General features: G+C 42.6%; 1 protein-coding gene across 1 annotated transcript in view; it reads right to left on the reverse strand.

The window, feature by feature from the left end:
- TMEM65 (transmembrane protein 65) overlaps positions 1 to 11,796 on the reverse strand; it is a 31,560-nt gene extending 19,764 nt beyond the window's left edge. Inside the window, exon 1 of the mRNA XM_030969862.1 lies at positions 11,405 to 11,796. Within this exon, the coding sequence (XP_030825722.1) occupies positions 11,405 to 11,723 (319 nt within the window). The 5' untranslated portion in view covers positions 11,724 to 11,796. The remainder of the gene's footprint in view (positions 1 to 11,404) is intronic.
- Between the last annotated feature and the right edge of the window lie 212 nt (positions 11,797 to 12,008).

Here is a 12,008-nt window from a genome sequence, read left to right on the forward strand (position 1 = left end):
AGCAGGCAGCAGAATCCTGTGGATGCTGAAATTACACCCTTCACCTCCAGTTCTGCTAATCAGCTTGAGAATTAGTGAAGTACAAACACAAATCCTCAGCTTGGAGTTTGCTGCATACAGAAGCCTGTTTTGTTTTCCACAGGAGAGGAAATATGGAATCTAATGTATTTAACACTTCTCCCCATGGCAATGGAAAGTATGCTGTGGCACTGCCCACATCAGTGACATACTGCAATGCCACTATTTACTGGACATCTTAATGAAATATGCACCCCTGTAGTTTTTCACAGTGTGCAATGGAGACTGATCAGTGTGCCTCCAGCATCCTTCCCTGCCTCATTCTCTTCTCCCTCTGCTTCTCCAAAATCTGTGCAATGTTTACACAGCCTCTTTTCCAGCAGCAAAGAAGGGGATGGACTCAGGCTGAGGTTGCTTTTTGTAGTGCTGAAGCAAAGTACTGTGTGATGTGGCAGGCAGCCACTCAGACCACGATGAATAATCCTGAATAGAGAGCCAGAGGAAGGAAGAGGAGAGACAGCTCCCTTCCTAAGCACAAGACAAACGTTGAGGTAAAAAATATAATTGCAAGTAGTTGCTGAAACTGCAAAGATAACCTGGGACATGAAACCAGTATTGCTCACAAGTGCAAGTCACCACGTGCTGTTAGGGACATAGAGATCCCAGAATAGACTCCTGCCTGAGGCACAGGAACCCTCCTGGCACTTCCCATGGGAAAACAGAAAGGCAGAACCTCAGGTCAAATACAACACCGCACCCTGAAGTGATCTGAAGTCATATTGTTACTGCAAGGGGTGATTTGATACTTTTCCTCCTGTTTCTAAATTCCCTCCTGAGGACTTAATACTGGCCCTTGTTCTCAGTCAGGTACGCAGCCAGGCCCAGAGGAGATGAGCAGTGCTAGGATGGGAAGCAGAACTGAGACTTCCATATCCAGAGGTTTTTGGGACAGGGAAAGAACAGAACACTCTTTACAACACCACAGGTGAAGCCAGCAGTAAATCCACACCCATATGGCCAAGTCACATCTGCTACACATCACCTCATCCAAGCTCATCCAGGCCTGCCCTTACTCACTGTGGGAAACCCAGGAGAATGCTTTCCCTTTATGGCTGGGAAAAAGTAATTAAAGTGAGTCTTTTTTTTAACTGAGCTTTTAACACAGGATCAGACATAAATCACAGTAAAACTCAGCCATAGTAATGTGCAACTGCAAAAACTGATGTAAGCATGGAAAAGAGGTAGACACAATAGGTTCCTAGCATCCAACCCTGAGATGTAATCCAACAGTGAAAACTTTACAAATCCAAAGACTTTTTTTTTTTTTTTTTGGTAAACCAGATCCAATAAACAAGTAAAAAACTTAAAAAGGTCACATATAATTCCCAATAAGAACAGTCTTTTTCAACCTGGGCCATCTGTGATTTATCAGAACTCAAGTGCACATTGGTACATTTCTTCTCTTCAGGTAAAGGGACGCTGAATCAGAAGAAGTCTGCTGAATATTTGCAAGAGGAAAAGGTCACCAGGATGATTATTTATAACAGCACTGACACTTTTGCAGCTACCTATTTACTTGATTTACTTTACTCCATAAAATAATATAAATAAATAATGAATTTGCAGAAGGAGTGGTGGATTTCAAGCTGTTCTCCCATCTCTTCTTTATGGCAAAAACCTTTATGAGACAAGAGGCTGGAAATCTAGCTGGAAATTGTTAAATCTCACTCCTGAGCAAAACAGTTAATTTTATATTTGTAACATCAAAGCTTTACTTGAACTTTGTGAAAATCAGCCTGTTGCCAGAACTGAAGCAAAGAAACAATTGGATCAAGAGGTTATCTGTAATCTGAAAATACAAGCTGATGGTATTTAAAAGGGCAGCTGGCTAAAGAAATTGGTTTGTTCCACGCACATTTTTCTCCAGTCTTCCACAAAATTAAATAAAGCAGAAAAAGCACAGTTTCTACCAATTCAGATTGTTATGAATGATGAGATAATATCCTCATGGAGACTGATGATTCACACCCTTAGTGTAAGATAAGTTACAGCAAACCAGCCAGCACTAAGGGATAGATCACTGCACAAAGTCAAACGCTATCAAGTGCAAATAATTTAAAAAGTTACTGTAACTTTACTGTAACAGTACAATAACCAGAAACTGATAATGCCTAAAAGAGAAATGTAGCAAGTTAAAGGGCAGCAGTTGTTGGCTCCCAGTAAGCATCTGGACCTGAGCTCTGTGGCAGTACAAGTTTACATACAACAACACAAACCAAAGCACAGATTTCTGTCCATGGCAGGGACAGAATCACATACCAGGGACTGTCTCCTAACCCTTCCCCAACACTCCCAGAATGGTTTGGGAAGCCCAGACAACTGGTCCCAGACTATCTCCAAGAAGTGAGCTTTGGGAACCTAAGGCCAGGCCACTCTGGACACTGTATCTGGCTCCTCTCAGTTGAAGTTGGTCTCACCGAAGATGCCTTTTTGTCTCAAACTTTTCAATTTTTCCTGAAATTAGAAAGATTTTTCAAAGCTGTGTCCTTCCCCCAGGTCATGCAGGAGCCTTTCATCAGGATCACTGCCAAACAGTAAGGCATGTTTTAATTCTGGAAATGCCTAAAAGCCATGAAGTATTTTAACAGCATTAAGGAAAGGTTTTATCCCTACACACAAGCAGTAGGAGATAATAAAATAAAACACCTTCTTCTTATGGCTGCTTTAAGCCAATAGGAGAGTTAATACAGAATATGATCGACCTCAAAATACAGAGTCTTTAATATGTTTCTATTTCCCCTTTCTATTATCTAGAGAAAACAATGTGATTTAAAAAAAAATGACTTGTTAATATTTGCCAAAAGTATCTCAGTCTAAATAAAATTTAATAAAAACTCAAAAGATAGCCAAAAATGAATATTATGAGCCCATCACATACAAAATGAAACTGCCAACTGATGCAGGAGAAAAGTAGAGCAGCAGCAAGAATCACTACGTATTATGGCTGCTAGAGAGGGTATTTCATTAACATTTAGCATATAAATATCTAAGAATCCTAAGTAAATGAACACTGGAAAAAAACAGCTATGATTTTATATTCCATAGTTTTGAATGAAACATGCAGTCTGCTGGGTTGAACAAAGTATTTTGTGGACTTTGCCTGAAAATACTCCCCATGTTTCAGAGGAAGCATGAGTTTCAGGCATGAGTTAGTCACATCCCAAAAATTCCATGTTCATTCACTGTTAAAGGAAGTTCTCACACACAGCAACAAAACAGAAACAAAAAGGCATGCTTTCAGAATATTTGAAATATCACTTGCTAATTTAAGTATAAAATAGAAGGGAAGCACAAGGCAGCTCACATATTCATGTCTAACTTTCCTGACAATGAGCCATTTTCATAAAAAAATCTCAACAACAGCACAGGGACCCAAGACAGTTTCTTTAAGTACTCTGCTTGCCTGATATATTTATTTTTCCATTTACTGGTTGTTTTTAGAAAGGATTTTTTTCTGGAGATAACAGATGCCTCTGTAGTTTCATATTTGGATTGATTAAATAATAAATGAGGCTGACTTAAGCTAAGAGTTTTCAGTTGAATGAGTCAGCTTTAAATAATTTCTTTCTTCAAGAAACTGGCAGACTTCCTTTTCTTTTAATTGAGGTTACACACTGGAACCTCTGTGTTCATAGAATAAACATGATCTATTTCATTTGTGCCTGCTGCAGGGAGATCTAAATGTTTTGAATCTATCACTCTCAAGGGTTTAAGTTGCACTCTGAGTAAAAGCTGCATTTCAAGTGATCTTTCGTGAAAAGTTCTGAATCAAAAGCAGCCTTTGTACTGGACAAGAGAGGTAGTGGGAGACAGATTTTCCTTTTAGCTTTAAAATGTACTATTTTACAAAAGACACAGCTGAAGAACAATGGCTTAAGAATCCAATTTTTTTTTCTGATTTGTGATATAAAGCGTATTTGTGCATGACACCTATTTTGTATTCATCACATGCTTAAACACATGCAAAAGACAAAACAAATTTTAATTGAAGCAATGTTTTATTTTAATTGAAGCAATCTTATTTTACCTCTGGCAGCAAAGGGCAAAGGCAGCTAACTAAATAAATTTTTTAAATTATAGTATCATTCCTGCATTATATTTGGACCTTGTAATTTAATGCATATCACTTTCCAAGAAAAAAGTATAAGGTAGCTGATACTGAGCTGCTTCAAAAAAATGAAGATTTTCATCTGGTCAAGTATTAAGTAGAAACTCTAGTACAGTGCAGCAGTCTGCAAAAGACCTGCGCTTGAAACACCTCGGTCAAGTTAAGCATAAGTACCTGAAGATGTGAATTGCTGAAATTCTTGAGACTGAAGGCTTTATATGAACATGAATAAAAACTGTATACTTTTATTTCTTGCAGCAATACATGCCAAATGCATCAAAACAGGCATGCAGGAATTCTGTCAAACCAGCAGCCTGCTGGCCTTATGCAATGCACACATCAGCAAACACACTTTTCCATTTGAGTTTTTTCTACTGTACCAAATTCACTGGATGTCTCTGGTGACTCTACCTCCTCTGCTGGCTTCTCCAGTGGTACCAGTGGTTTAGGATACCTTAAGCCTACAATGAGTTTTCAAAAGCAAAACAGCAATCAGTCATTATTTAAAATCTTCCAATCAATACTGGAACATCTGCCAGCAAGAAAAGATCCTTTATAAATATTAAGACTGCATTTCTGTGGGTTTTATATCAATTCCACTTGATTGTTTGCAGGGTTTTCTCTGCAAAAAAATAAGACAAAGTTTCTGCATTTAAGCAGACTAGAACCTGCTTTAAGTTATGTGAGCAAGTAAAATTTCAGAATATGGAAGCAAACCAAACCACAACAGAAAAATAATGAACTTCAGAAAACATTACCTTGCTGCAGGTGGTTAAAAGGTAGACAGTTACAGCTGACATTTTCAGAATAGTTTTACCATGAGTGACCATGCACCAATTTTCTTGTTTATGACATTAAGCCTAAGCCTCAGTGAAAAGTCCTCTCCAGGACACTTGCAAACCCCACTAATGTGCTGGAATGTGCGACAAGGTATGCCCAGAGCCTTCTCTTCTCCAGGCTGAACAGCCCAGAGAAGCAGAGGGGCAGACACTGATCTCTTGTCAGTGGCAGACTCAAGGGAAAGGCCTGAAGTTGTGTCAGGGAGGGTTCAAGTTGGATATTAGGAAAAGGTTCCACACCCAGAGGATGGTTGGGCACTGGAACAGGCTCCCTGGGGAAGTGGTCACAGCACCAATCCTCACAGAGCTCAAGAAGCGTGTGGACAATGCTCTCAGGCACGTGGTGTGATTCTTGGGGGTGCCCTGTGCAAGGCCAGGATCTGGACTCGATGAATCTTGTGGGTCCCTTTAAACTCAGGACATTCTATGATTCTGTGATGCATGAGGTTCAGATATTAATGAAAATGATCGGCAGAGCCTCAGTAGCACTTCTCCTTCTGCACTCTGCCTTCATGAGAGAGCTTCAAGACTCGGGGCAGGAGGTGGGGGATATATTTAAAAAAAAAGTTTCAAAAGCTAAATGTAGCACATCCTTCCATCTGAAACACAGTATTTCTTTCACCACTTAGTATTTTTGACACAGCGGTGAGATTGGTAACAGTCCTGGCGCAGGCTGCAACGGTCTGAGAGCATAAAGGGACTCACACACGCAGGCCAGCAAGAGTTTGTCGTTTTACCAGGTTGACAGGGCACTTCAAACTTGTGAATCAGACACTTGCCAGCAGTCTGCCAGAAGACCTTTTCCTAGAATAGCAATCAAACACTAGAGTTAAAAAAAATGTATTGACCTAGGTCACAGCAAGGGAGAGAGAAGTAGATGACATTGCTCCACACACAGCATGGCATTGACCTGCATGTGCTGGGTGTGAGGGAGAGAGGAAGAGAGAGCTGTCCCCACCAGGTGCCATGGTACCTGTCAAAGCTCAACAGCATGAACAGTTCCTGCTCTCCCAGCTCAGGGGATGAGGGCAGTGCTTACCACAAACCTCACACCTGCACTGTGAAATCACTCTTCAAACAAGACAAGTACTTCCAGAAGGACAGAATTATGTTTTGTCGTGTTAGCACAGATTCATTTCTAACAAAAAGAGGTACTAAAATCCAAACAGCCCTAAACCACCATGGCAGATGAACCAGCTTGTTCATATCAGCAAGACGCATCTGACTCATGCAACAGAGGGAATCTTTTTCATAGGAGACTTGTTTAGACTGCCTAAAAACCTCAGTGAAATCCACTCGTCTTTGATGACTTTGCATCTTTTGAATTAACTTTTCTTTGTAAAGCTGTGGAAGTAGAGGCACATAGGCTCAAACACTCCCTAAGCTATTCTAGTAAACTGGGGAGCTCATAAATTTAACACCAGAATGTAAGCCAGTGAGGTTTCTTCTGCCACCAAATGAGATTTCACCCAACAATAGCTAAAACCTTGTGATTTCCCTGAGATTCTGCACCAGCTGTCAGCCCAGCTGAATGCAACGAGGTGGAGCCCTTTACCTGCAAGCTACGGTTTTGGTTTTGCTTTTTTGTTTGTTTGTTTGTTTAACAAAAAGAAGATGCAGTAACATGAACTTATGAACAGCTTTCTATCAGAATGTGCCGATTTGGTCAGATTATTTATGTATCTCAGATTATTATGAATGGTATAACATCCCATGCCTTCAAAGAGAATCTAGCTAGAAACTGCATTCTCCAAAACCTGCAAATTAAATTACAAAAAACAGTTGTCAAGACTCATTGCTATGGTGTTTTTGCATGTTTTCCAAGTAATACACGACCTCACCAGGCAGAGGAAGAAGAAATTCCACTTCAAAAGACTTTTCAGTTAGTGATCATTTCATAAAAGTCTTCCACTTAAAATATAAAATGAAACTGGGTGCTTTCAAGGAATTGTCTTCAATATACAATGTACATACATTATATACTAAAAGCATCTGTTTTATGTATTATATACACACATACATATGTATTTTATGTGTATGTACACAAAGATGGGAAAACAGGAATTGTTTTCCCATCTTTGCAACAAAAGATGGGAAAATAAAGGATTGTCTCACTGTCAAGACCTGAGATTTCTTAGAGGCCCTAGATAATCACTGTGTTAGTAATATTAATGAAAAGTAGTTAGATCTGGGCTCAAGAATATTGCAAAGCAACACATAAAAGACCAACAGTACCCTAGGAAGCAATAAAGACATAGCCAAAATGCCAAGTTTAGTATTTCTTACTTAAAGTCAAACCCTTTAGTATTTCCCTGCCTCATTACCAGACTTGCTGCACTGCTTACAAGTGCATCTTTCATGAATCATCTCATATCATACACTGGAAACCAAAGGTAGAAACCCTAAATATAAGCTCCTTAAGAAAGAAGTTCCATCTTCTTCTTAACACCACTTTTGTAAATGGAATATTGCTATAGAAGGTCAGAAGCATTAAATAATTCTCCATATTTCCTGAAAGATCTTACACTTTCATCTCCATCATGCAAGAAAGAAACAAGAGAAATCTGATTGTCTGAAGCCATCAAAACTAAGCCTTGTTTATGGGGCACTATTTCTAGTAACAGGAAGCAGGACTATTACATTTGAAATCAACCGGCCTACTTGCTACTTCAGTGTTCCTGTAACCATGAAAATAGAAATATACAAATTACTTGTATTCAATTCCACACGCATCACCTCTTATCTGGTGTGGCTGGGTGTGGCTGACATGCTTATGAGAAACACAAGCTAAAATTTAAAATCTTTGTTTCAAAGCTCTTCCTGGGAAAATGGGACACTTTATTCATGTTTCCAAGGTTAAAAAGGGAAAAACCAGAAAAAATGCTTAAACACTTCAATGCAAAAGGAAGACTAAATCCAGATGAGAAAGGATTTACAGCTGTCTTCAGAAAGAAGAGCTCAGTGATGTTTTGACTAAATTTTAAGATAGTAAGATACAGATTATAGTCTAAATCGGGAGAGTTTTCAAAATATTTTCTGAGAACTATTCTATCAAAATTCAGTTTCACAGTCTTCCCCCCAGCTTCCACTATGCAAAACACATCTATGAATTCAAACTCGGGCTTTCAGCTCTCAGCCATCACATTCTCACAGACAGAGTTCTGTCTTCTGAAGCACTACAACAAACAGCAGAATTTCAGTCAGTGTTTATTCATAAGCTAGGCTGCTTAACTGACCTCTAGTGCCCGGTATCTGGAAGCTCCATGACCCTGTAGGTAATACAGGTGACAAGGTGATGGCAGGCAGGAACATACTCACAAACCTCTCCCCACCTACAGTTTTCATGACTACAGCACAAACAGATGTTTTAAGTTTCAAAAACGCTTCAGAGACTCACCTAACTTACAGCTACACATAACCTAACTTACCAGCTACAGCTCACCTACCTGAGGACCGTCCTTGAGCGTAGCAGCCGCAGCAAAGGATGGGTTTCCCCGCAGCCTCTGCCATTAGCGGAGGCCACAGATAGTGTGTCCTGTCATATTTCCTGCTAGGGCAATTAGCTGCTGGAACTGCATCCTTCTGGTGGTAGGCCTGGGAATGGGCTGAGGAACTTGCCCCATTTGGTTCTTGATGTGCCCAGGTCTCCCCATATTGCTGACAGCCTCCCCTAGCTGATATGGGGTCTGTTAGGGCACAGAAGAGGTAGTGAAGGAAGAAGGTCAAAACTTAACCCAATAAGGACTGCGTTAAGAAGGGTATGGGCTAACACCTCCCTTTCCATAAAGAATTATTAAAAGATCACAGGCACAAAACAAGCTTAAGCAGAGTAGCAAAACTACACAGGCATTTCATGATCAAGGAGAGACCGATTTTTCAGACTCAACCAGAACACAGGAATTTATGCAAGCAGTAGAGAATTTGAAGGCTGCGTTTGGATCACTTTCATTGGAAATCAACACAAAAGTACAACCAGGGACCTCAGCTAAAGAATCAGCTGCTAGGAGCTACAGCATGCTGCCAACGAACGAGATAATTGATAGCATCGCTATAACAGTTTTGTCTTGACTGAACTCATGATTTGTAAAGATCAAAAGTGACACAAGTCAATCAGAGAAAGTACCTGGAAAGCAAGGCACAAATAGCCCTCCCCTCATCTGCTACTCACAACCTGTGTACCTATTCAGATCATTGCTTCACAGTCACCATTTCAACAGCAGGAAAGAACAATCATACAAAATACTTCTAAACATAATGAAGCATTTTAAATACAGAATACAAACATCTAGCTCAGAAAAGTCTCTAATTGTCTTTCAAGTGCAGCCCTTCTATCCACCTTGTCTTCTTCTGGCACTCCAGAGCATTGAGAGTGATGATACATATCCAACACCTCTCTGCCCTTCTTCACACAAAATCTGAATTCTGTCAATAATCCTCTACAAAAAACAGTTATGGGCAATAAATTCAACATAGGGTTTTTCTCCAATTTCTATTTAACAGACTTACTAGAAGCCCTTTTCAGTTATGATTTTTCTTTTCTCGTAACACATGAAGAAACAGAATTTCTTATAGGTTAAAGTTGACAGCTGTTACCATGCTGCAGTCTAGTAAAAATATCCCACAAATAGAGCTGGCTAAAGGAAAAGGTTATCTACAAAAAATGTCTTATCAAACTAGATGGGCAGATCAAGAATCTGACTCCAAGGATGAGGTCCAACGGCAGTACAAACACTTTATGCAGCCCTTACTTATGAGACTACTAAGCCCACAACTGAGATTTTGCTGAAACAATCTCTCCAGCAAGATTAATGTTTACAGTTTCAGGCACAAGTGAATTGCAACTTTCACTAGTAGCATAAACTTAAAACCAACTAATAAACTCCCATGTAGTAAAATGTCTAAATGCAAACTGATGCTATTGTTACTTCGCTTCTACATCCTGAATCATCAGAAAGTCACAGCATTTTACAGAACAGACTTTCACATTATAACTAACAGCATCTGAGCAGCAAGATATTAGATACGACCATCTGTTGATTTACATCTGTATAAAAGTTGAGACACTATGCTGAAATTTTAAAGTCTCATTTTGAGTTCCACCACACGATCCTCCAGGTACACAGTTCCGTTCTATTTAACCTGAGCAATAACCGATGAGACAGAAACTCACACAAAAACCTCATGGCAAGAACCCTTCAGACGCTTAGAAGGATTTATTTGGGAAGAGTATTAGTTGTTAGTATTCAAAAGTTAGTGTCAACTTACAGTTCAAAGCATTCTACCCTCTGCGTTGTAAAACAAATAAAACTGATTCACTGTCTGCAAAACAGAAGCGCTGCTGCTCCCAAAATAAGGCGTTTAAGTGAACTACTCCCACTCTGACTAGAAACACTAGTGTTTATATGCAAATGTGCTACAAACAAAAACAAAGTGATACCTGAAAGGGTTCTGTCTCTTCACAAAAGCAACACTTCTACAGCTGACCGGCAGACCTGCTCTCTGCTCACCCAAATTTTCTTCCAGACATCTACAGAGGAGCCACAAGACACAGAAATGCCCTTTCCAAGGGCACGCTACTATCAAAGTCACAAAGAGGCCTAGATCAAATGCACACTGATCTCTTAAGTACCCGCTATCATCTTCGCTGCAATAGGGATTGTAAATTACAGCTGAGGATCAGAACTAGAAGTAAGGAGGCTGTAATTAAGAGGATTTGGTTTTGTCAGGTTTTGATTTGTTTAAGGAACAGTGTCAAGTTGGCAAGAACAGTTGGATCAGACGAGAAAAATCACTGTGAATTACTTTAATTGGCGTTTGCATAGCCCTGTATTCAGAGACACATCTGTAAACCTTCCCAGCACATGCACACCTTCCCGAATGAGAACCGACACTTCCAAGAAGCAGCGCCGGCAGCTCTCCGGGCAGGGAAGTGTAACTCATGAATGAGCTCCCAGAGCAGCAGCAGCAGCCCGGCGTCTCTTAAGAGGTCTGAAATCAATTTACTGCTGCCCTGGTGTCAGGGGGATTTTATGAGACACACTTTGCTACTCCCATTCCGAAAAATGGCCACCCGTGGCTCTCTGAAACACCCGGGAAGATGACAGACCCACCGAGGATTTGGCACACTGGGCCAATTTAAGTTCCAAAGGTGCTGCGGATGCTTCTGGAAACTAAATTTCGGGTCGTGTGCCTCATTTATACTCAATTACGCGAACACACAGGGGCGAGCGCTTCTCGATGCCTCCTTCTGCTGGAGTTTCCTACTCGCCCGAAGGAGTCGCTTGGGCGAGGGCGGGAGCACCCCCAAACTTTGGAGGCTCAGCCCTCGCTCCGGCCCGGCCCTCCCACCCCAGTCGGGCTCGGGTGGGTCGCGGCTCACCTTGGGCGATGGCGATGGACTCGAAGCGGTGGAGCTCCCGCAGCAGGCAGCTCCGCTCGGTGGAGTGCAGGCTGTAGATGAAGTCGCGGGCCCCCTGAGCTGTGTTCAGCGCCTCCATCGGCTCCTTCTTGGGGTGGGTGCCGAGCGCCCGCGACCCCCGCGGGAGGAGTAGCCCCTCGGCGCCGCCCCGCAGGCAGCTCAGGCGGCGGCGGCAGCAGCACCACGGGCCCCGCAGCGAGCCCAGGCAGGACGAGGGGATGGCGGCGGGGCCCCCTGGCCGCCCCAGCAGCAGCGCCGCCCGGCCGAGCCACGCCGACATGGAGCCGGGGAAGGGCGCGGCGCTCGGGCCGCCAGAACCGCCCGCGGCCGAGTCGCCCGGGCCGCGCTCCCGCGGCTGCTCCGCCGGTGGGGCCGGGCGGTCCGCGCCAGGCACCGCCCCGCCGAGCTCCCGCCAGCAGCGGCGGCAGCGCCGCCCCGCCCCGGACCGGCCCCAGCCCCAGCCCCAGCCCCGCTCCCTCCGCTCGGGGAGCCTCGGCCGCAAGGCGGGGCGGAGGGGCCCGAGGGGCGGCCCCGCGCAGGCGCCCGCCCGGCCGCGCTGAGGGGA

The sequence above is a fragment of the Camarhynchus parvulus genome, chromosome 2, assembly GCF_901933205.1.
Source record: "Camarhynchus parvulus chromosome 2, STF_HiC, whole genome shotgun sequence".
Classification (NCBI taxonomy): Eukaryota; Metazoa; Chordata; class Aves; order Passeriformes; family Thraupidae; genus Camarhynchus; species Camarhynchus parvulus.